At 42.6% G+C, this 25,684-nt stretch overlaps 3 protein-coding genes across 3 annotated transcripts in view; 2 read left to right on the top strand and 1 right to left on the bottom strand.

Moving 5' to 3' along the window:
• The window catches only part of LOC310874153 (carbohydrate sulfotransferase 3-like), a 305,274-nt gene that overhangs the window by 232,147 nt on the left and 47,443 nt on the right, over positions 1-25,684 (top strand). The gene's annotated exons all lie outside the window — the stretch shown is intronic.
• On the bottom strand, positions 11,972-17,812 carry fbxl15 (F-box and leucine-rich repeat protein 15). Its single transcript, XM_083787811.1, has 5 exons — positions 17,680-17,812; positions 17,293-17,452; positions 16,299-16,801; positions 15,320-15,523; positions 11,972-14,440 (listed from the first exon to the last, which is right to left on the bottom strand). Exons 1-4 carry the CDS (start codon positions 17,706-17,708, stop codon positions 15,334-15,336), a joined length of 882 nt encoding a protein of 293 aa, XP_083643937.1. The 5' UTR covers positions 17,709-17,812; the 3' UTR covers positions 11,972-14,440; positions 15,320-15,333.
• Positions 18,377-20,137, top strand: gpx9 (glutathione peroxidase 9). The gene is made up of 5 exons (XM_083787123.1): positions 18,377-18,707; positions 18,872-18,965; positions 19,554-19,684; positions 19,796-19,926; positions 20,015-20,137. The coding sequence occupies exons 1-5, from the start codon at positions 18,576-18,578 to the stop codon at positions 20,088-20,090; spliced, it is 564 nt and encodes a 187-aa protein (XP_083643249.1). The 5' UTR covers positions 18,377-18,575; the 3' UTR covers positions 20,091-20,137.

The raw sequence follows: 25,684 nt of genomic DNA, 5'->3' as shown, positions 1-25,684 counted from the left end.
TCACTAGTAGGTACCTATACCATAGAGTAGTTGTTTTCACCAGGCCAAAGGCATGGGGAGAGAGTATGTTTTGCACTCCGTCCGTGTGTGTGTGTGTGTGTGTGTGTGTGTGTGTGTGTGTGTGTGTGTGTGTGTGTGTGTGTGTGTGTGTGTCTGTCCGTCCGTCCGTCCGTCTGGGTACAGCTAATCTCCGGCACCGTTAACCCGGTTGATGCCAAACTTTGCATACACTCTCCCTGGATGCCAACATGAACCTCTGTCCCAAATTTTCCAGAACAGCTTGTTATAGCGCCACCAGGAGGTTGACTTTTGTAAAACACATAATTATATTATATATTACTATTTTGTCCAAAAATCCTGCAAATTGTTACACAGTATCTAGTCATCTGTTCAAGCCGGATCTGTCCGATATTTCATATTCCTTCCTGAGGAAAGGATGGAAGCCACGTCTGTGAAAGCTTTCACAGACGTTCCTACTAGGCTGAGGAATATATCCCACCCTTTTCACATTGGCCTGTTATAGCGCCACCAACAGGTGGAATTTTGCAAAACACATTTTCCAACATCATCCAATTGCCATACAAGGCCTAAGAAGAAATGGCACCCTTTTCACATTGGCTTATTATAGCTCGACCGCCGACCAGGAAGCCACAACCTGACCTGTGCCCCGAGGGGAACTTTTTCTAGTTATCTCTATTCTCATCAAACAAGACCAGAAAGGTGCCTCAATACACAATACAATAAAATGTTATTGTCAACACTGGTAGCCAAAGAAGTCCACAATAACACTTTTTTAACACTATTTTCTCTCACACATCAGAAGCCTATAAAACGCCTATAAACGCATATAAAACACCATAACCACAAGAACCCGAGTGTCCCTGTTCTAGGGTGAACTAGCTAACTAGGTGAAAATAGCAGATCTATAAGCGTAGTGTAGACTAGAGGGAAGAAAGGAGGGGACCAAGGATTGACCCCTAGGGACTCCGCTCAACTAAGTATGTAGGTTATTAAAGTGGTTAATGTAGAGTATATTTCTGGACGTAGCAGGGGGCCGAATGCTCGTTGATATGTGGGTTGAAAATCTAATGGGGTCTGAAACTGTATATTGGTCTGAACCAATGGAATATAATGAGCTGCTTGATGAGTGGCAATGCAAATAACAAGGGCTGCATTATGCCTGCAACCTTATAAAACACTGTGAAACTGACATTGCGTGTAAAGGACAATGAATTCAAAACGTAAGGTCATCTGATAGCATCTGAATAAGTCATAAAACCAAATAAGGAATCCTTAGAAAATATCAGGAGAATTATGCAATTCACAAGGTTGTGACAGCAAGATATGTCTTGTCCCCCCCCCCCCCCCCCCCCCCCCCCCATCTTGTAAAAAAAGAAAAAGGAGAAAAAAAGAATAATACTCAGCCGCAAGCTGAACAAAGTCTCAACGACCGTGCAATTGATGCTACTGTGTCTCCATGGGTGGTTATAACCAAACAACATTGGCCAGAGAGCATTTGTCAGACTGGGTTTATGCTAGATTATAGTGTGAGAGTGTTATGGGTACTTCTTACACTTTCATAGTTTGCCACTTGAACCATATATTGTATACTTAGTTGACTGGTGTCCCACAGGGGGTTAAACTTGGTACCCTCCATTTTCCTTCCACACTAAATGTCATTATTATAGTCTCAGACTGTTGCCTCCCACCGCCATACAGTCTGGTGCACGGACGCTCTGAAAATGATCAGAGGATAAAGCGAATGCGACGCCTCCTCCCCGCTTCTGTTTCGTCTTAACGGTCATGCAAATATGTCCTAAAAATCTAAATAATGGAAGCATATACTGTATAGCTTGCTGCTTATTATAAATGGAAATTCTAAAATAAAATGTAAAGATATTTTAGAATACATTTTCGTGAACGTAAATGACAGACGAACAGATGACGGCCTCCATTCTCGGATTTCGGAAGTTGTAGTTCCAGACTATATAGCCTTCGGAGATTGTGGAATAGTTAGGCTATGCTATGCGTGGCTAGGCTATTTCCGGTGAATGTTTGCCTATTTTCACAGAATATTCTGGGCTGGCATGCCCAGAATATTACACTAGGATTCATATGGTTAACTAATATTCTGGGTTTTACCGTGTAGCCACCTGTCTCCAGCCACAGAAACCTTTCCAGAAGACCAAAAGAGGCGAATTTAGGCACAGGATGGGTCACAACCTACCTCCTCTGCTCAACAGAGGCTGGTGGTGGGCTAATGAAGAAACAACAAATTGGGCCCGCGCTAATTTGGAGTGGCATGTTCTGGCCCCTCTTGGCCCATAGAGATGTGTTTCATTTTCGCTTATCAGTGCTTCCGTCATGCGGCTTTCCGCATGGACGCCTCCGTCTCCCCTTTCTTCACTGTGCTAATGGAAACTTCGTTAATGTCATTAATCTACAGGCTGAGACATGTACTAAACACATATTTGGATGTTTGTCCTCCACCATTTATGCGAAATAACACTAAGAGCTTTCTTCATGTCAGGGACAGTTTCAGGCCTGGCATTACAATTTTGGGGCATGTACATCCAGTATAGGCTACCATTTCCCCAAAATGTATATATTTTTTTAAATAGCCAAACTATCTATTTTCGCAATTTGTTGTTACACAATGATGCACATACTTTAACTGGTTAAAGTTGAACCAGTACCAACGTTAAACAGACTAACATAAAAACACTGTACTCAACAAAGCATGAACACAATGCACATGCAAGTAGGCTACCTTATGTCTAGAGGTCCAATCCCGGATTTGTATTTTAACCATTAAACCAAGGAATGAGTTACCTAATACAGACTGGCATTTTTTCCATGGCTGGACACACTCTCAGTATACATAAGGCCATGTACTGTACCACTACTGAAATTCTTTACTGGTCTGACAAACGCGGGGAACTCTTGCCTTAACACAGGAAGTGACGGTAGTGACGGTCACTGCCGGACACTGTATGCTACTAATTGTACTATAGAAACATTCAAAGTCAAAACATTTCCACAATGATTGGAACCGTTTTCTGCTGTGCTAGTGGCACATCACCACATCATGAGTGACAATGGTTGCGTCTGGATCTTGTTTGTAGTAAGATAAATTCTGTTGCACTATTTCTTGCTGCCAGAAGGGGAGACAAATAGACATTTCCCAGATTTCTGCTTTAACCTGCAATATTGCTGTTTTACAATTTACCCATTAGACATTAGACAAAGAGACAGTTTTATAGTTATTTGAATGTTTGTTGGGTGCTGCAATAGTAATTTGGAAAAATTATTGACTTAAGAAAAGGGTAAACAAGGGAGAGCATTTAGATATTAAATGTATATAATATCTAAAGATATATATGCCAAGTTATAAAGGAAAACAATGTAGCCAAACGATTCAGAGCGTAAATGTAGACAGGCAAAGGGAAGACCTTTCAGTGTGGGCTCCGCTCAACATAACAAGATGTGATCTGTGATTATGGCTGAACTCTGATCTGTACTTGCTGGAGGACAAAAGTTCAACTGAGACATACTCACAATTTAGCAGGTCATATTACTTGTATTGAGGGCAAAATGCCGCTGTCAGGATGAATTCTCCTCATTTTCATTGTTTGCGCATTCTCCTAAAGTTACTATGTTTATATTGCAGGGCAATTGAGCATGCCCGTGTAGTTGACATCCTTTGCCCCCCCCCCGGGTACTGGGTGCTCGATGGAGGGAGAGGCCATTATAGCCCAGTAACCATGCTGGGCATGTCGTAATGAGAAGACATAGCAGATCTACAAGCTCCTATTGTGTCATAATGCAACGCGTTATAAGCCTGTAGATCGGCAATAAAGATATATTCTGTAGAGGGGGAAAATTGAGGGGACGTATAGAGTGGACCCCTGGGGGTAACCCCAGTCAATGAAGTATATATTAGGGTTTAAATTACGTGGTGAACCATAATGGACTATGGTGTCTCTATTTTGGGTATGTCACTCATTATAGATAAAGATCTTTCACGATCGTTAAAGAAAAAAACAAACAAAAGAAAACAAGATTTTTCAAGTTACCAAAGTATAAAATGGGCATAAGTTAAGGTCAGTGCATCAGGTGTGGTGGTAAGGGCACAACAACAAACTGCTTTAAAAGTTGATACTCTGCTTATTTACCTCATATCCTTCACACACAGTGAATTGAGGTCCAGTCAGAGAGGCAGTTATAATGTGCTTTTTGCAAAACACTATCACGCTAATGTCAACTGCCACTCTCTCAGTGTATACAAATAGAACCAAATGGACTTGTAAGAATCGACCACAGAACTAACAGCCAGGCCAAGTATAAAAATCAAACTTGTGTGAAGTGAGGGGCGTCCACTGTGGATGACGTCACAGGAGGAATAGTTCTCTGCACATATATGGCAGTCACTTTCATTCACTGCCACTATACATAGACGTGTTATTGTATTAAACGAAATCAGTCTCAAGATGCGTTTATTTTTGGCCACATGACGTCTCACGTCGTCAATGTTTAACTGCTGCTCTAAACAAACCGTCGTAAAAGTAAAAGTCTTTAAACAAAATTTAATTAGTTGTAAGAGACGACACCTCTACAGTTTATTGAAACATAATGAGATGAATGTGCAACGGGGTGAGGAACTCAAGGTAGGGCGAGACTCAGGGTGGGGGCGTAGTCTCTGGAGCTGACAGCCGTCTCTGCTCCATCACTGCCCCCCCTGGATTCCTAGAGAATTGAGGCAGGTTGGGGTGGAGGAGGATGGCAAATTTGAAGCAAAGAATAACCGATCTACAAGCGCAATACTCGCGTCACAACCCATGTTTGGTCTGTCGGTTTGGTTGAGAGATCGCAGGTGTATTTATACTGTGGTTATTGCACCAGGGATTGGCTGTGGTGTGAGGAGGCAAGTGTAGTGGATACAGGTGATTGTGAATGGGGAGTGGCCGTTGAGTGAAGGCGGGCAGTGATTAATTGAGAACAGGGAGTGGCCTCTACTCCTGAAACTACATAGAGCACCAAAGTCTGACGTCAATATCGGTAGAGGGCGCAAATCCACGGGTTCATGTACTTTTAATTGTCTCCACCAGGCCGAAGGCATGGGGAGAGAGTATGTTTTGCACTCCGTCCGTGTGTGTGTGTGTCCGTCCGTCCGTCCGTCCGTCCGTCCGTCCGTCCGTCCGTCCGTCCGTTATCATCCATGCCAAACTGTGCACACACACTCCCAAGGACTGTCTAAAGAGGACGAGACGCGAAGACCGTAAGGGCGCCGCCATGTTGCTCACATGGTGCTCCATGGAAGGAAAGAAACATGTGCAGTTGAGACCAAGGAAGCTGAACGAGGAAGAGTTGGCTGCATATAGCCCATTGCGCATGTTTCTTTCCTTCCATGGAGCACCATGGAGCAACATGGCATCGCCCGTACGACACCATGTTGTCTTCGCGTCTCGTCCTCTTTAGACAGTCCTTGCACACTCCCTGGATGCCAACGACGAACCTCTGCCCCAAATATTCCTCAACGGCCTGTTGAGGAATATTCCTCCACCATAAGGCCGATTTAGGCAAAACACATTTCTGTAGATAACTCGTACACATTTTATCCATACATCACACAATTCGGTATACACTATCTCCATAGTCAAGTGATCAACACGGATCTGCACAATTTCCCATCTTCCATCCTGATTGGCTAAGATTGGCTTCCAAAGCTCACATGATTGGTCCGTTTCAAACAAAATGCCACAAATCAAACACAGTGTCCAATTTCCATGAAATTATACACGCACATTTCCACTAGGCCGAGGACGACATGCCACTATTTTTTCCCCAAATCAGCCTCACGGTGGCACTATAACAGGCCAATTCCTGTTTTTACCTATAACTGCATCGATCTGTATACAACTTATGTATGCGCACTCCTATAGAGGCCATCAAGACGAGCCTGTTCTCAGATTCTACACTGATGTAGATGTCCTGCTCATCCAGAATTCTATCCTCAGAGATGCTATGAGTGATCTGGCTCTGCATTTCCTCAACAAAATGAAGAAAATTGTTGCAAGAAACAAAAAAACAAAAAAACATGTTTATATTACTCCTAAACATTTTGCCAATCACACCACACACACTTTCCTATCCTCCTGGTGGAGACCTGTGCCCAGAAGGGCACTTTTTCTAGTTTGCATTGTAATCCCCATAGGGGGATTTTAGATTGCCTCATATAAGAACTGTGTGTGAAAAATAAACATGTCATCCCGGCCGCTTCACTCATATGGATATGAAGAATCAACTGACTGAGAGAAAACGCTATCGGTACGCTACCAAATTAGTTACATTTTCGCTAGAAACAGACTATCATATACTGTATGAGTGACTGACTGTCGCAAATGATACAGAGAGTCAGAGACACCTCCCTGACAATAACTCTGAGACAGCTTGGACCACAATGCTTATATGAAACGATTTTAAGATGACCCCATGTTATTCTCCATAGAGAAATTATTTCCGTGAACCAGGGGAATCGAGGGCATGAGTGAGTGACACCAGGACTTCGGCGCTCTATTGTACGCTCTACCCTAAAAGTCCATAGACTTGGCTGCCATATGATGTAATTTCAAAAGCCAGGCATTGGAGGGGCTAACGCCCCTTAAAAAGTAACATAAAAAAGGAGCAGACAATTAATACACAGATGAATTAATTTACTTACTGTGCGAATTCAATTATATGCATAATAAACTTATGTTGCTGGATCAGCAACAGTAGCCTATAGGAGACTGGAATTTAGACCTAAAATAAAAAATAAGCCAAATATACGAAACATCTGACGTGTCATACTAAATCTTATGGCCTATAATAAATAAATCAACGACAACAATATAGTCCATGACAGTTTGTTTGGCTGACCTTCATGGTAACATATGGGGCTCTTTCTAAAAGAGAACTGGGACAATGCATTCACCATTCAAGCAGTGAATAGCTCTTGTCTGTCACACTTGTCATAAACTCCATTCACTGAAAAGGAAAGATGCAAAAGCTCCTAATGAAGAGAGATGGGCATGCATTTTTTTTTGTGGCCGCTCGCAAGCGGGGCCAAATGCCAGCAGGCTAACCCCAGAGCTGGCTGTCCATGTGTTGGCTCTCCAGTCTAGGGCTAAGAACAGAGTAATTAGTGAGGTGCTAATGGGTCTGATGTTTACTGCAGTATCCTATAAGAAAGCTTCAAATGTCAACTTAATAATTAAATTAGATATTCTGAAGATGCCTTGTGTGACAGGGTTGAGCTAAATTTATATTTTGTCACACAGTGGTGTGTGTCGCTCATCGAAAATAACACATTTTCCACATTGCATCATTCCACAAGAATTCCACAAAACAGAATTGTGCTTGGCCTGAATCCACATTCAGGTCAGAAATGGCAGACTTATACTTGGGATCTTTCAGTACTAAACAAAAGGAGAGAAAAATATGTTCACCTTCAAATATCTTTCTAAACACAGAAACCTCAGAGTTTAGTGAAACTCATTCTAAACATAAATGTGTATTCATGCAGATTACAAAATCCAACATTATTTCTTTCTTGGTTGATCGACATTTGATGGCCATGTTCACAAAGCCACCCTAATGTTGTCATTAGTTATGCTTCTCTGGTGGGCAAAAGACTGATCCTTATAAGTCTCTGAATCCCCTAACGTTGTATATGAATGGTTGGAAGAGATAAAGTACATCAAATAAATGGGAAAAAGAATGTCTGGTTCACTGATGAACACGGTAGAAAAGGTCTGTTAATTAAAAATATGAAAATTAACTAAACATCTCTCACACCATTTGGCCAAACCGTGGCCCCATTGAATTAGTTCAAATTTTAAGAAGGCCAATTTTATTTTCATTTTAAGCATGAACTGATTCTGTTCTTAAAGTTCAAAGAGAAATAAAGTTGATTTCAGGTCTTTTCAAGACATAGAAGTGTAATCTTTTTGTTCAGCAGTGTCACCAGCAAGTATTCAATTAACATGTGAATGATCTGAAAATGCATCCAAATAGGCAACACCAATTTTTATTCTTTAATGGCTAAATTTACAGGTAAATGTTTATCACTGTTTATCTCAAATGTATCATTCCACATTAATTACTTTTCATTCGTACTTAATTCCTTCCCATAACCATGAAGAGTAAGTACATTAAACCAAGTAACGGCCTTTCCTCAACACAACCCACAAAGATGAGAGGATAGATTTTCTTTTAGCCGTTTGCTATGAGGAGCAGCCACTGCCACACACACACACACACACACACACACACACACACACACACACACACACACACACACACACACACACACACACACACACACACACACACACACACACACACACACACACACACACACACACACACACACACACACACACACACACACACACACACACACACACACACACACACACAAATGAAACTCAGCAGCCTCTGAAAAACACCATTAAGTTACTGTGTTAGAAAGCCTTCTCGGAGCAGCCACCGAGATTTATTTCTTTGCATTTCATCTAGCCTAGTTTTCACTAAGTATATTATATGATGCCAGGGGCAAAACTGCATAGTGAATAAAAACAGAGCAACTTCATCGGTGCCTTAGCATAAAATGATCAGTTACTATCGATCCATAATTTGGACAAGTGCCACATTATTGACAGGAAGACAAAATATGTTCGGCCAGCTATGTTTCAGAAATCCCCCCCATACACTCAATCACTGGAACAGAAATTGCTCCATAGTATATAATAACACAGCCATGTTTCTTTCCCCCCTCTAGATCAATGCTAATTGAGGTCCTAGATGATGGATGTGGTCTAAAATGTTTTTAACCTCTTGACTGCTGCTGAGCAACACATCAAGGAGAGGCTACTGTACAGTGTACACAATGACTGCCTAAGTTCTGATGTCCAAACGGAATCAGTCAGCTATTCCCTGTCTGATAGCATTGGTGATGACAACAGAATGGGTTGAAAATGGGTCGCAGCCGCATGTACAGTATCGCTGATATTTTACAACTGGTACTCAAGCTTTCTTTTTCCTTATCTATTTTGAACTTTCTTTTCTCTGTGACAGAACCACTATGGCAAAATAAAACACAACAAAAGAACAGTCACAGGCACTAATGTAAATACAGAGATGGGTATTTCGAGCCACAGGGAAAAATTAGCTATCCCATATGTTTCAAGCATTCCAAAAAACAATATGCACTACCTTAAGTAGACTTTACAACAGCCATGTGATAGTTTGGGTCATAAGGTCTAGTGTATAAATACTGTACAGTGAATTAACTAGAGCCAAATATGTGATTTGTCATGTGAAGTGATTCAATTAAGCTCCTGATGTAATGATTTGCGCTTGACGGAGGTAACATAGATCAGTTGTTCAGGCCTGGGCCGTGGCTCAGCGGTCCAGGCACCTTAAGGTGCAGCATGCCATCGGGTTAGACTCCCGATCCCGACGGACTTTTCTGCGTGTCAACCCCCCCCCCCCCCTTTTAGGGTGTTTTATTTCTCCCCGATGCAGGTTATTCACAGTGGAAACACAGGCCTGACAAACAAACAAAAACACTGAAGACTAAACTTACAAAAGACAGAAAATTACTTGAAAGCAAATAGGAAACCAAACCCAGAACTTGAGAAACTCTATTAGGCTATAAACCCTTCCAAAAAGGTACCCCTAGCAGCTCTCCCTGGATGTTACCTGCTTGTTGCCCAAGCAACTAAGCAAGCCACTACTGAACCTGGCATCCTGCAGCCTCCCTTTTATACTGGGTGAGACCATACCAAGACACATAACTAATTGGTAACCACTCATCTCAAATAAGGCAAACTATGGCCCATGAGTTAACTTACACAATTACCTAGGTTTACTAAACCAATTCAAATACATTACATGCGCTGCGATGCGCCACAACATCAAGCTAAATAGCAAACATAACACAAGAGCTCTTGTAAGTTGTAACACAGACAGACACCCCTCCTGCTCTATAGCACTTGGTACCTTCCTCCACTCAGTCAAGAGGATCACCAGTACTGCAGCCTGCAGGAGAGCCAGGTGCCAAACAATCACAATCAAACCCCCATGACAACAAACATGTACATGCTGTGACAATACCTGGAAAGTACTTGTTCTCTTTTACAATTCACTGTGAGTTACAACAATAAAAATATGCACTCATGTCCATTTCAACAGTTTTCCAAGTCGGCCAGCAAAGTTAGTTAAATGGGTGAAACTGTAGGTGTGTGCATTGTTCTCCATCAGTGTATGTGTGTATAGGGCACGGCTGCCCCGTGACAGTGGTTCACAACCTGTGGGTCGGGACCCTCAGGGGGGTCCCCACATAAGGGGGGGGGGGGGTGTCGCCAGATGACAGTGACAATTTAAGGACATTTAAAAAGAAAAGCAAGACCATTACTGCATCAAATAAACAATAGGTCTACCATAAAAACTGGTAAAACACTGGCCAAATTGTTAATATAAGAAAGAGTCAGAAATTGTGAGAATAGAAGATCTACCAGCTGAGAAGCTCACAACACCTGGCCCTGGCCCCTGAGTCAATCACAATTAATGCCTTAACTCCTATATTCCAACTAAGTGCTTGACAGTTCAAATATGATTATGTTAGGGGGTGCCCAGTTCAAATATGATTATTTTGGGGAATCTCACCTCATCCCCAGTTAAAATATGATTGATTTTGGGGGAAGGTTGAGAACCATTGGTTTAGATGATATTATCACACATCTGGTATGCTACAACGTGGGCTTAACTTGTGCCAAATAACCCTTTAGTGTAATGTTATTGTATTGATTATTATTCTTTTGATAATTTTTTTGATATTCCAAAATGTGTCATCTTCCGCCATTCTCCTGAATCCTGAGTGTGTGGGACTGTGTGCCGTGTGGCAAACACATTTTCGAAGTTTGAATACAAATGTCTGCACAGACTGTCACTGCACTCTTCTATGAAACAACTCACTTGACTTACCTAATGACGACATCATTTTTCACTGGAATAAAACATGGTAATCAGCACTGCTGACAGGCTGCCAGGTGCGTCGCACGCCCGCACCTAACACAGACAGCACAGCGCCAGCATGGGGGAAACAAAACATAATGTAACCCAACAGAATGAGGAAAACAGACCTCGTTTTTTATCAGTGACAATTTATATAACACTGCCAAAAAGGTGTCACCAAGTCGGGGTCCTCCGACTACAAAGTATACATTTTCTAAAGTCAAACATGTCTACGTTCTAGTTTAATTGTTAAATATGTCAACAACGAAATCTTAATATTGTTCTTTTACATTTAGTTTTAGGTGTTTTGAGGAGGTCTAGCACAGATATCTTTCTTCATTTTAAATCGTATCAAGAGTTAAGTCAGTAAAAGGGGCCTGAAGACAACATTATTGAAGTTTAAAAGTATCGTTTAACCTTATCGTGACACATGGATGCCACCTGCTGTTGAATTAACGTCATGAAAACAGTAACCCCGGTGTAAATCCGCCTTCACATTGCACTAAGACTGTGGAAAGCTTTTAAAAAATCGACTCGTTTTAACTATTAAAACGATATAATCTTCGTTCAGTTCACGTTTGTTTATTTCACGTTACGGTAAGCTTTTATAAACGTTTACCTGGCTGTTCTCCTGTTGGCGCCCATTCCGCTGAGAGAAAATGATGCGCATTTGTCGGTCCAGGAAGCTTTAAACTACAATTCATTTATTTAGTTAAAGTTTTATTTATTTTATTTTATTTAACCTAGTCCGGACTCCGGTTCCTTTCTTCTGAACAGGCCCATTCATTCGTCGAAAGCATTCGCCTTAATTATAAAACTGTAACCGGTGATATGCATCTCCCTAATTTCCCTATTTATACTAGCCAAACGTCAGAACGAAGCTGATTCGCCACAATGAATCACAGGCCCAGAATAGTATTCTACTGCATAATGTTTATACAACATACAGACAGACAGAAATATGTTATAAAAAGCAGTGAATTACAGTGCAATTATATATTCATGTTTTAAATAAGTTCAAAACGTTTGTGTTCATGTTTTAGTTTTACAGCAATAAATAAATTATGCAAATTTGTGGAATTGATATTCTCACAGTGAAGGCCACTTACCACAAACTGAAATTTTCATATCTCCAACTCCATTATATTAAGTAATGTTAAACAGTATTGCCAAAAAATATGTGACATTTGATGCATTACAATCAAAAGACAAAATTATAAAAAACAAAACAGAATGATATTACAGTTATTAATACGATGACTTAAGCTTAATGCATGCAAAAATAAAATGTTTAATTGAACTCAAACATTTTGTTTTCTGAATGAAACAAACGTAATGGTTTCTTACATTAAAAACAGCTTTGCAATATACACAAACAAAGCAAAGCTTTGTTTAAAAGTAAAAGAACATTGTATTTTGGTTAGATTTGCTCTTCTTCAAAATCAAAGCCAAGGGTGTTGACACTGACTGATGCATAAATGTTGTCTATACAATATATCTAGGACATGTAATGGGTCTTAAGGCCTATTCATAGTCTGGATTTTCGGTGGTGAGCTGACCACCGCGAAATAACGTTGAGCGGTGGTGAGTAAAAACAGAGAGAAGGGCTGGAGCGGTGGCGGTGGTTTGCTCTTCACCGCGGCTCGTGACGTCATGTTGTAGTTCGGTGGTCACCTAACCACCGAAAATCCAGACTATGTATGAGCCTTTATTCCTAAATTTAAGTACAAATTCTTCAATACTTTTCGGTAAGAAGCGCCACCCCTCTCCCCCGTTACTGTTCCTACACTGAGGACCGTGATGTCATCTTTTTTCCGAAGAGGAATAGAAGTATTCATATAAAGAATATCTATACTATAATAACGCCATGGTGAAACGTTGCTGTTGGGGGGGACCTGCAACAGTGACTCTAGGTAGGCCCAGACGGTTAGCTCAACCGCCTGGGCACCTAGGCTGCAAGCCTGACGGTGTGCCGCAGGTTCGACTCCCGATCCCGACGGCCCTTGCCGTGTCTCTCCCCATTTCCTGTCAGCCTACTTTCAACCTATCAATAAAGGCAGAAAAAGCCCCAAAACATATCTTAAAAAAAAAAAAACAGTAAAGCAAAGTTACCATGTTTACCCAGGGTAATTGGACTAAGCTCAAGAACTTGTTTACAGCCAGGCCCTGCTCACAGAACATTTCATGGTAGGGGTTCAATGCCTTGCTCAAGGGCACTTCAACGGTGGTAATTTTAACGTGCCGGTCCGGGGATACGAACTAGCGACCTTCCGATATCAAGACGGCTCTGCAAACCGTTCGGCCACCGCTGCCTCAATAGAAGTGACTAGGTACCCAGAATGATTGGAGGAGGCATTTTTTATTCCTTTCCGGAAGCCCAAACAAACGCCGGATAAGTGCATGCTGTGGGTGTGTGGTGTGGCCGTCCACACAAGCAACTGAACGTGGGGAAAGTTACAAAGCACACCTACATTTGCTCCAAGGTTTGTTGTTTATTAGACGATTGATTTAACCATTGTTTAGAAAAAGTTGCCATTAATAGTATGCTTTAGTAGCAGGGAGGGTGAATGAGTGAAACAGTCTGTCTCTGTTAGCATTAGCCCTGGTCCAGTGCTTATAGCGAGTCTCTCACTAGCGCCGACGGGAATGCCTCTGCGCACACAGGTACAAATTCCACTGCTGTGCAAGGGGTCCACCTTTACCGAAAATAAACAAAACTACTCCGCTAATCACCGAAACAAAGCCTGTTTTGTGTTGGTGAAAGTCTATTCTTCAGGCTGGGAAGCGACTGTTCCCCAGCTTCTCTCTAAAATGCACTATTTTTGTCATGAAATAAAATGCATCCAAGTGGATCGGCGCATTATAGTATGGATGTTCTTGATATGAATACTTCTATTCATCTTCAGAAAAACGCCGACATAACACGGTCCTCAGTGTAGGAGCAGCAAGCATGTCCTACCGGTGACGGGCGGGACCCGGGTGGCGCTTACCGAAAGGTCCATTGTTTACAACTTCATATACCAGTGGTTCTCAGTGGTGTGCGGGGACCCCCAAGGGTCCTTGAGAGGGTTCCCCATCAAAATCAATTAATATAGCATCAAAATCCGGATTTTTATATACTATAAATTGAGAGGAAATTGTAAACGGGATTTAATTTGTATTTTCTTGGGGTCCCTGGCACCAATTATTTTCAGATGGGGGACTGCCAAATACATTTCAATTTTGGGGGTCCTTGACATGAAAATGTTTGAAAACCACTGACTTGTACAACAGCAATAAATATGGTAGTTTATTTCCTACTCTGTACACATCAGCTTGCTTTTACATTGTTTAATATATATGAGATACCGTTGAACCAGTTCATTTGCTTTGAAGGCAAAATCTGCAAAAAAGAAAAAAAGGAAGGACATAATAATGATTAATTCTAGTAGTAGTACTACTTCCTACTACACTTAAGCAGTGGTTTTTAACCAGTGGTCTGGGGACCACCAATGGTCCTTGAGGGGGTTCCAGGTGGTCCCCAGCTAAATAATGGAGAGTTGGTAACCAAATGGACCCCTATTAGATCTTTAACTTTTGAGAGTGTAAAATGAAACCAAATGGACCCTTACACTCTCATGATTATTTGAGTTATTTTATGTTGATCACCGCCTGTTATCTCTCCTAATGGTACCAACATCAATACAGCATGGAATTGTGGAAAAAGTCAATATTCGTCTATAAGACTTTGGTCTGAGAGGCTAAAAATCTCATCAAATGGTGGTCCGTGGCTCAAAATAAATGCTGAATAAATAATGGGCCTTGATATGAAAACCACTGCACTTAATCAAGAGTTCTGATCTTTTTATGTCAATGTCAGTACTGAGTGACAATTAGATGTTGACAACATCTACTCAGAGATTAAAATAAGGTGCATTTTGCATCCCAAAATGCAGTTTATAGTTAACGGACGACCTCTGCATCCACGGGATGCAATACTGTACTGTTTTTTATTCTAGTTTATTTTGCTAGCTTTAGTTATAATAATAATTTCTTCTTCTGTTTTCTACATGAATATAACCACATTATAACTATATAAAATGAAATGGGAGTTAAATGCTGCAATTTGTAAAAATGTCAAAAAATGACTCCTAACGTTGTTGAAGTGGGACTCATAAAATGTCCCTGGGACTCATCTAAAAGACCATCCCTGCATCCCGGGACTCATTACATTGAAAACCTATTTACATCACTGTCTACTGATGTGTCGAAGCTAAGCTACCTGTTTTCGGGTTGTTAGATCTGGAGATTAATAAAGGGGGCGAACCCCACCACGTCCTGTAGAAGCACCAATGCCCTCTGCAAAGGTGGCTCCACGTCGATCTCTACGTTCCGTTTCCGTAGTGGGTCCAGACTCGACTCGGTCACATTGTGACAGTGGTTCACCTTCAGGGACTGCAGCTTTGGGCAGTACTCGGCAACAGTCCTGTAAACACACACACACACACACACACACACACACACACACACACACACACACACACACACACACACACACACACACACACAGACATTTAACCCTCAATACTTGACGTTGGGCCCTGTAGTTGTTTTTTCCCTCTACACCATTGCTGCTTTGTGGCACAAAGTGTGAATCTAGCCTGGATTTATACAGTACTTAGTTGTGTGACATAGCAGTTATACAAGCTCACAACATGTCGCAGTGTGACACGTTGTGAGACTATCTTATTCTATTAAGATTTAGAAAGGGAAGATATGAGATATGACCAAAACTGGGTGCAAGTTTTGCCAAAGGAACACTTTTTTTCAGTGATTAGTAATTTGAGAAAAACAATATCTATGCATAATGTTGAAATGTGCATCCCATAACTACAGCGTCGATGATCGCAATTACAAAATGTATGTTTCCGGCGAATTAAAATAAGATCGAGTGGACCATTACATAATACACAGCCGTTGTTTACTTCCGATTCAACGGCCCGTGACCAGTTGTTCGCCTTCAAAATAAAGAGTATGGACTGAAAAGACTGTGGCAGTGGTGAAATAATTAATTCATTAATGAATACCTGGCAGGGAAATGTGTTAAGCAGGCGTCAACACCAAAAATAGCTGATCTACAACAAGCTCACTTGTCGATCGACAATGTATAACTCGGCCTTCTCTACAGGGGATGACTCTCTCTGGACCACAAAATAAATCTACTGTGCTTCCCATCATGTAATAATATCAAAGTGGTGTACCTGATGGACTGGTTCCTAACCCGCAGGCAACCCGTCAGGTCCAGCTGCTCCAGGCCCCTGCAGTTCTTGGCCACCTCCTCCACAGACTCGTCGGTGATATTGGCATTGACTGCCACAGACAGAGACCTCAACTTGAGACACTTCTTGGCCAGGTAGCAGATGGCCTCGTCCTTCAGCTGGCGGCAGGCGGTGAGGTCGATGGACTGCAGCCCCCCGCAGTGGTCAGCCAGGCTGCGCAGCGACAGGCTGTCCACCCACTCGCAGTGCGCCAGGCCTAGGTGCTGGAGGTGCGCGCAGCTCAAGGACACCGCCACCAGGGAATGGCGCGCGAGCCTGACGCATCCCTTCATGTCCACTCTCAGCAGGTGCTGGTTCTGCCCGATCACTGGCAGCAGCTCCTTGTCCGTCACCCAATCGGAGCAGTTGTGTAGTGACAGGTTTTGGAGAACTTTGTTATCCTTCAGCATAGAGCAAAATGCCTCCTTGGGAATGCAAGACCCAATCTGTATGTTGAATTGCAGGAGGGGGAAAAAGCGTTTTCAATAAATAACCAAACTAAAATTGCTATCAATGTTTGTCAGTCTCTTTCTCTCTCTCTCTCTCTCTCTCTCTAGGACAGTGGTTCTCAAACGTTTGTGCCAAGGACCCCCAAAAATGATACGTATTTTGGTATTTGGCCACCCATACCCCACCCCACCTTCTGAAAATGTGTTGTGTCATGGACCCCCAGAAGAGAAGATTTGTGTTTAAAGATTCTAAATTATTTCAAGTTTTCAATATTTTTCTAATATCAATAACAAAGTGAGGTGATCCTGTAGATCTGCTATTTTTGAATAGCCAAATATTAAATGGATAGTGGTTAGAATTATTGTGATGAAATGTTAACTACTTTTTGCTGGGATCCCACTTTGAGAACCAACGCTCTAGTCTAGGATGTGAGAGGCATTGCACTGGAATATCTTCTCCATCCCTCATCATCATCACCAACACCCACCTGTGATAGATCAAAGGTCCGACAGTTGGCCATGTACACCTGGATGAGGGCATGGAAATTCTTGCACACTCTCTGGAGCCTGACTAGTTCTGGCAGTGGCAAATGACATAAAATATGTGGAACTAATACATCCTCCCAAGGCAGATCCAAAAGATGACAACTGAAAAAAAGAGGGTGGGGAAATGTCAGTTTAATCAATCAGCATTGCAACATAGATCACCAGCTGCACCATGGCATCAACACACTGCTAACCCCATTGTTTGCCAACTCTAGCGTTTCCTATCAGCTGATTACTGCTCGTAGTCGTAAGCTAATATTAGCCAGCTAGCTACGTAGCCGGTTTTGTGATTATAAAGAAATCGACCGCATGCGTTATAATGCACCTACTTTAGCACACTGGTTTCTTCATCTCCCATTTTGACGCAGCAATCGTATGTGTTAAAGATAAACTGTTATCCTTCATATAGTTTGGAAGACAATGGAGTGGAGCCCCAGGGAACCTTATGCTACCGTTAGCTGCTGTATGACAGTGAAGACTTGTTTACAACACTTCCGGGGTTCATTCATCATCATCACTGCATAGTGTTGTGCAATCATTTTTCATCACAGTTTTTGTGATTTATAGCATAGGCCTATATATATATATATATATATATATATATATATATATATATATATATACACACACACAATTGCTTTGCTAATTATTACAGAAACATTTATTCATAAACGATAAACATATCTATATTATGCTGCTGTTGTAAGTGCAAGTTAAAGATCTGTAAGAGCAGTGATTCTCAACGGGGGGGGGGGGGGGGGCACACCGCGACTGGATCACCAGTCCACATGATTATTATTCAGGGGGGGGGGGGGGGTGTTAGATTATGGAATGTAGGCCTAGTACATTTTGGGAAATGCATTGCATCCACTAAGAATTTGACACTACAGCTGGTAATAAAAACCTAAAAGGTGCACTCCAGATAGGCTACTGTTCTGAATTTAACCAAGTTAATGTTAGTACTGTAGTTGTCAGTTGAATGAAGATTATGTAAAAATATGCCAGGAACTGAGTAGGATCTGCAGGCCGATGCATGTTGAACAAATGACCATCCTGTCAATTCACCTCTAGGTATATGGAACAATGGAATCAGTCAGGCTGAACAGCTGCTGACTACAGAGTAAGTTTGGCTGAATGCAGTGAGCCCACAGGATGGCTTTGTGAATAGTGAATACCTACGTTTGACAGACAGACTACACGCTGTTTTCCAAGCTAAAGAACAAGTATGGCGGATAAATCAATCTATGATTTCTTTGCTGAGGAGCTGGATGGACAATCTGTTCCACTATGTAACTACAGGGGCAAGGTGCTTCTGATTGTGAACCTTGCTACCTTTTGAGGATCAACAATTGAGGAGGTAATACTTTTGGAAGAACACTGATGACCAACTGTCACATCACAGCATCAGAATTGATAACATATTCAGCTAATTGCTTCAATTGCTGCAAATGGCAAATCTATTCTATTCTATTTTGTAAAGATGTCTGAGGTGTATTATTGTAATTTGTTTTCTTTTCTCAGTACCACAGAATGAATGCACTCATGGAAATGTATGGTCACCTCAACTTTACCGTGCTAGGATTCTCCTGTAACCAGTTTGGTCTTCAGGCACCTGGTATGAATATTAAGTCTTTTGAACCTATAATGACATATTTCAAGGATTATACGGAAATTATTTCATTAAAATAAATGTTTCATTTATTTTGATTATCTGTTGCGGTACCATACAGCTAGTTCTATAATGGTTAACCATGCACTTGAACCCTATTACGTCGGTATGCTGCAATAGCAGTTCTATAGCACATAGCTCAATGCATCGCAACACAAGGCCTTTTGAGCTTGTAGATCGGCTATTTTCAGTAAAGAGATTTGTAAAGTGAAATACTAGGCGAGTAGGCGACCTAGTATAGAACCCTGGGGGTTCCTGGTCAACTAGGGTTTAGTTAACTGGATAGCCCATCAACAGGACACTTCAAGGCCTAATTTCATGTGTGAGTCCAAGTTGGACTCCAGGGGAAATTGGATTGTCTATGTAATCTATGTGGCTTTATTTATTTGTACCGGTACTTCTTTTTTTATGTTGGAAAATGTCTTGTCAAAGCTTAATTAAATAGTCTGTCTATCCACAACATTTTTTCCTGTTTTATTGTAGCCACAAAAAACTAACAAAAGTTGTAAATTAACTGTATCTCTTCTCCTTTAGAGGTAAATCATGAAACTCTCAATGTTCTGAAGTATGTAAGACCTGGCGGAGGATTTGAACCAAAGTTCCCTGTGTTTGGCAAGGTCGAAGTGAATGGATTAAGTGAAGAACCACTTTTCGCCTATCTCAAGGTAGTGTATTTTGCATCCAACCGTAGCGTTATTTTGCCTTATTGGTGAATATCATATTCTTTAGTAAAAGCTCACCCTGCATATAATAGCAAGATACTGTTCTCTTTTCAGGAAACGTTGCCATTTGTGAACCCTGTTATTGGAGATACAAAGAGATTCTTCTGGTCACCCATCAAAGTCAATGACATTCGGTGGAACTTTGAAAAGTTCTTGATTACAGCAGATGGTGTGCCATATAGACGGTTAGTCATTCACTACAAGATGTTCTCGAGTGTTTATTCTGAATTTTGAATAATAAAACTACAGCCCTTAATAATTTTTTTGTTTCAGGTATGAACTTCACTCTCCCTGTGAGAAATTGGAAAGAGATATTGCAGAACTTCTCCAAATGCAGTTGTCCCATTGATTCTTGTATCCTTTAGTTTAATGTCAGTGGCAGTGTGACGATCCCCCAGTAAATGCAGACTTGCACCTGAGTTGGATCTGATGAGAAGTGGAACAGGACTCAGAGATTCAGTGCATTCACTCTGAGGCCAGCTTCCCTTCAGCCACTGGAAATGGTTTTAGTACGTGTATGAACAATTCTCAATGAGAAACTGTTATTCTGAAATAAAATGTGAAGGAGTTTATTTTTGTCTGTTTGGCTTCTTTATTTATTGTGAGCAAATCATGCACATAGTGGCAACAATGCATTTATTTTACATAACTCAAAGAGCTATGTTGTTCACAATTCACATCCAATGGTCGTAACAGTGATTAAAGGAATAAAGGAATAAAGTTCGCACATGCACAGCTAAAGCTCCGCCATTATTTTTTTACATACACATAAAATCACATAGGCCTACTGTACACAACATTTCAGCCACACAATCTGGCCTTTAGTGATGAAGGCCGAAACATTGTATACCTGATTAGTAAAACAATAAGTAAAACATTATACAGAGCTATGGCTGTGTGCAGACTTTATTCCTTTCTTCAATGCATTTACATGAACCAATGTTTGTAATGAAAAAATAAATAGGTTTGTTAAAGGTATATTCAGTGATTTCACTTAATTCAAATATCACTTATTTTTTTGTTTTGTTGTGATAATCCTCCCTACTATAGAGTGTGCTGGCCATATAAGGAGTTCCTCCCTGTCCCCAGTTAACCCCTGGGGGTCAAAAAACCTTAGGTTTCGTTTTTGACTCTCTATCCTGATTGGACGAAAGGCTGGGTCCCACAGCCAAAAACGAAACCTAAGGTTTTTTGAGTGAAATCACTGAATATACCTTTAAATGTTCACTTTTAAGCATAGTAGCCTACAGAGGGTCCCCAGCAAAATATTTCATCAAGTTAGATCTGTAGATCGGCTATTTGAGAAATACAGGTATTTCAGATTTATCTTGTTAAATTATGACACATTGTAAATATGCTTTTTAAATATATTTTCCTATGTCCAGCTTTTGGTTTATGTGCACAAACTTTGTCCTACACAAACATTACATTCCCATTGACAATGAATGGACAATTTTACGTCAGTGTCTGCTCTGATGATGTCAGTGTGCAAATGATGATGATAAGAGCGCCCCTCACAGGTGTGATTTTTATGTACGGCCCCTGCCGCCTGGTACACCATCTATTCAAATGGAGGTTTACACTTCATTTTGGGGGTCCACATGAAACAGTTTGAGAACCACTGAACTAGTGCATTGGCTTGGGACTGAAACTGCACTGCAGGATTGCTGAAAATGTGACCGCACCACAGTAGGCCTAAGTACAGTACACACACATGTTCGGTTATAGGCCTAATCACAAAATGGCAATTATGAATAATTGTGCGGCTTCCACACAATAACACACACTGTAGTGTGTACAGTAAGTAATCCTTTACATCTGTGTACAGTAAGTAATCCTTTACATCTTTTAAAACTGTTCCTCAGCTCTCACCAAGAAGATGGATGGCATTGCATGATGTGCAAGATGAAGGACTGCAGTGTGGAAGAACATCACAAATCACCTCTGGGTCAGCAGCAGCTGCATGCGGTTCCTCCAGTGGAGAGGAAACCTTGAAGTGGATGTCTTACCAACAACACCCAGAAAGTTCACCTTCTCCAAGATAATCCACTCTTCGTTCCAAGTGCCTCGTATATTAGTCTTTTTTATATAGTAGGTAGTGGTGGATATAGTGGCAGAGGACACAGCTATTTGAGAACGACACTGTTCTGCGCAGACAGCATTCTCCTTGCACTGGTCCAAGAATTTCGACCTCTTCTTCCTCTCTGCTTCCTCTGTCACCTGTGGTGTCTCTTCGGAATGCCCCCGGCCATCCCCTTTTATTTCCTTTTTTTTAATATTTCTTGCCATTTATTCAGAAAATAACCCAGATCCCAAACTAGATAAAGTGCCAATCGGCACAGGTCTCCACCAGGATTCTTCCTCAGCCTAGTGGGAATATGCGTGCACAGTTTCATCGCAATCGGACGCTGCGTTGAGGAGTTGTGGCCATTTGCTACTCCTGAAAACTGTAGGAGCCAATCGTGGCCAATCAGGATGGAATATGAGAAATCAAACAAACCTGTCTTGATCACATGACTATGGAGATCATGTGTACCGATTTGCGAGAAATTTGGATAAAATCTGAAGTAGTAATAATAGAAAATGTGTTTTACATATGTCGGCCTCCTGGTGGCGCTATAAAGAGCAGATGTGAAAAATTCCAGGCAAAGGTTTTTCCTTGGCCTCTAGGGAGTTGGCATACAAAGTTATCCACAGATCCGTGCAGTTAGAGGTAAAAACACTTTTTGGCCAGTTATAGCGCCACCTTGAGGCTGAGTTGAAATTGTTCATGTGGCATTTCGTCCTTGGCCTAGTGGGAATGTGGGTGCACAATTTCACGGAAATCACGCGATGTGTTCATGATTTGCAGCATTCTGTTTTAAACTGAGCACTCCTGTGAACTTTGGAAGCCAATCTTAACCAATCAGGATGGAGTGTGAGAAATCTGAAAGAGCGGTTTGGTTGAATGGCTCTAGAGAGACTGTGTACCAATTTGCGTGATGTTTGGACAAAATCTGTAGGTGTACTGTGCAAAAACTTGTTTTGCACAAAGCGGCCTCCTGGTGGCGCTATAACAGGCCGTTCTGGAAAGTTTGGGGCAGAGGTTCATCGTTGGCATCCAGGGAGTGTGTGTGCAAAATGTGGCATGGACCGGGTTAACGGTGGCCGAGATTAGCTGCTAACGGACGGACGGACGGACACACGGACACACGGACGGACGGACACACGGACGGACGGACACACGGACGGACGGAGTGCAAAACATACTCTCCCCACATGCCTTCGGCCTGGTGGAGACAATGATAACTCATGGGAGTTGTAGTTCTCAGTGAAACTACAAGGCACCCAAAAACACCAAGTGTCCATTTAGACAAGAGAATAAAAATAACCACTCATAACATTGTGTCTATGGGGCATGTACTTTATAAATAACCACTCATAACATTGTGTCTATGGGGCATGTATTGTTTATAATAACCACTCATAGTGATAACCACTCATAACATTGTGTCTATGGGGCATGTATTGTTTAAATAACCACTCATAACATTGTGTCTATGGGGCATGTACTTTTAAATAACCACTCATAACATTGTGTCTATATGGGGCATGTACTTTATAAATAACCACTCATAACATTGTGTCTATGGGGACTTTTTCTCAGTATTCCCAGTGACGTCAGCCTCGCGGTGTTCTCTGTCGGAGCTCGCACGCCCGACGGCTGGGACTTCCTGTTGGAGAAGTACCGCGTCTCGTTGCAAGACTCGGTGAAGAGTCGCATCAAGTACGCGCTGACCATCAGCCCACAGCGCCACAAGCTGCAGTGGTGAGTACCAGTACTGCATTCTGACCATCAGCCCACAGCGCCACAAGCTGCAGTGGTGAGTACCGGTACTGCATTCTGACCATCAGCCACAGCGCCACAAGCTGCAGTGGTGAGCACCGGTACTGCATTCCGACCCTATACGTTTTAACACAATTTTTGGTTGGGGAATCTTTCCGAATAAAGGAGCCAATATGTCCCTCTGGTACGTGGGACGTGTCCCTCTGGTACGTGGGACGTGTCCCTCTGGTACATGGGACATGTCCCTCTGGTAGCCTGGTTAATAAACCAGACCGAATCAGCTGTTGGCAAAAAATTATTTGCCTGCCGGCGGATTACGGTCTGGAGAGGCTCAATTGTACGCCCATTTCCTACACCAGAGAAATGGGGCGGCCAATCGGGACACGGTATGCAATATGGGCGGGCTTTGGTACAGTGACTTTCAATGCTTGAGACCTTTGACTGACAGTAGCTCTGACCAATTGCGTCAAAGAGAAAATGTTTCAACCCGCCCCCCTGGAAATGAAATCCAAGCTGAGCCTCCCCAGACTAATATCCCGCGGTCCGTGCGATATTAGTCTGGTTTATTAACCAGGCTATCCCTCTGGTACGTGGGACGTGTCCCTCTGGTACGTGGGACGTGTCCCTCTGGTGCGTGGGACGTGTCCCTCTGGTGCGTGGGACGTGTCCCTCTGGTGCGTGGGACGTGTCCCTCTGGTGCGTGGGACGTGTCCCTCTGGTGCGTGGGACGTGTCCCTCTGGTACATGGGACTTGTCCCTCTGGTACATGGGACTTGTCCCTCTGGTACATGGGACTTGTCCCACTGTTGTGCGGGACAGTGTCTCTGTGTGTCTGCTGTAGGAGACACTGTATACACACTAGTGTCGCCTGGCTAATAAGCCAGACTCAAATCACACTTGTCGTGCAGTGGGCTTTTTTAGTTTGTTGCCAACAGCTGATTCGGTCTGGCTTATTAGCCCGGCTAGCACTAGTGACCACTGTGTCTCTGTGTCTGCTGCATTCTCCTGGACCACTGTCTCTGTCTCTGTGTCATGTCTCTGTGTCTCCTGCATTCTCCTGGACCACTGTCTCATGTCTCTGTGTCTGCTGCAGACTCCTGGACCACTGTCTCATGTCTCTGTGTCTATGCAGGCTCCTGGACCACTGTCTCATGTCTCTGTCTCATGTCTCTGTGTCTCTGCAGGCTCCTGGACCACTGTCTCATGTCTCTGTGTCTCTGCAGGCTCCTGGACCACTGTCTAATGTCTCTGTGTCTCTGCAGGCTCCTGGACCACTGTCTCATGTCTCTGTCTCTGTGTGTCTCCTGCAGGCTCCTGTACCACTGTCTCATGTCTCTGTGTCTCTGCAGACTCCTGGACCACTGTCTCATGTCTCTGTCTCATGTCTCTGTGTCTCTGCAGGCTCCTGGACCACTGTCTCATGTCTCTGTCTCATGTCTCTGTGTCTGCTGCAGACTCCTGGACCACTGTCTCATGTCTCTGTGTCTCTGCAGGCTCCTGGACCACTGTCTAATGTCTCTGTGTCTCTGCAGGCTCCTGTACCACTGTCTCATGTCTCTGTCTCATGTCTCTGTGTCTCTGCAGGCTCCTGGACCACTGTCTCATGTCTCTGTGTCTCTGCAGGCTCCTGGACCACTGTCTCATGTCTCTGTCTCATGTCTCTGTGTCTCTGCAGGCTCCTGGACCACTGTCTCCAGGGGGACGTCCTGAAAACCCATGACCTCCCCGGGGTGCTGGTGTCGGTGAGCAGGAACCCCCGAGGACACTGACTGGCCTGGGACTTCCTCCGGGACAACTGGCTCCGCATCATCACCAAGTAACCCTAACCCCTAACCCCTAACCCTAACCCCTAACCCATCATCACCAAGTAACCCTAACCCCTAACCCTAACCCCTAACCCATCATCACCAAGTAACCCTAACCCCTAACCCTAACCCCTAACCCATCATCACCAAGTAACCCTAACCCCTAACCCTAACCCCTAACCCTAACCCATCATCACCAAGTCAGTCTCACCTTCTAACCCTAACCCTAACCCATAACCCCTAACCCTAACCCATCATCACCAAGTCAGTCTCACCTTCTAACCCTAACCCTAACCCATCATCACCCCTAAC

This window comes from Protomyctophum parallelum, assembly GCF_964188405.1.
Source record: "Protomyctophum parallelum genome assembly, chromosome: 17".
Taxonomy (NCBI): Eukaryota; Metazoa; Chordata; class Actinopteri; order Myctophiformes; family Myctophidae; genus Protomyctophum; species Protomyctophum parallelum.
The sequence above is the reverse complement of the archived record's forward strand: the minus strand, read 5'-3'. Positions and strand labels throughout refer to the sequence as shown.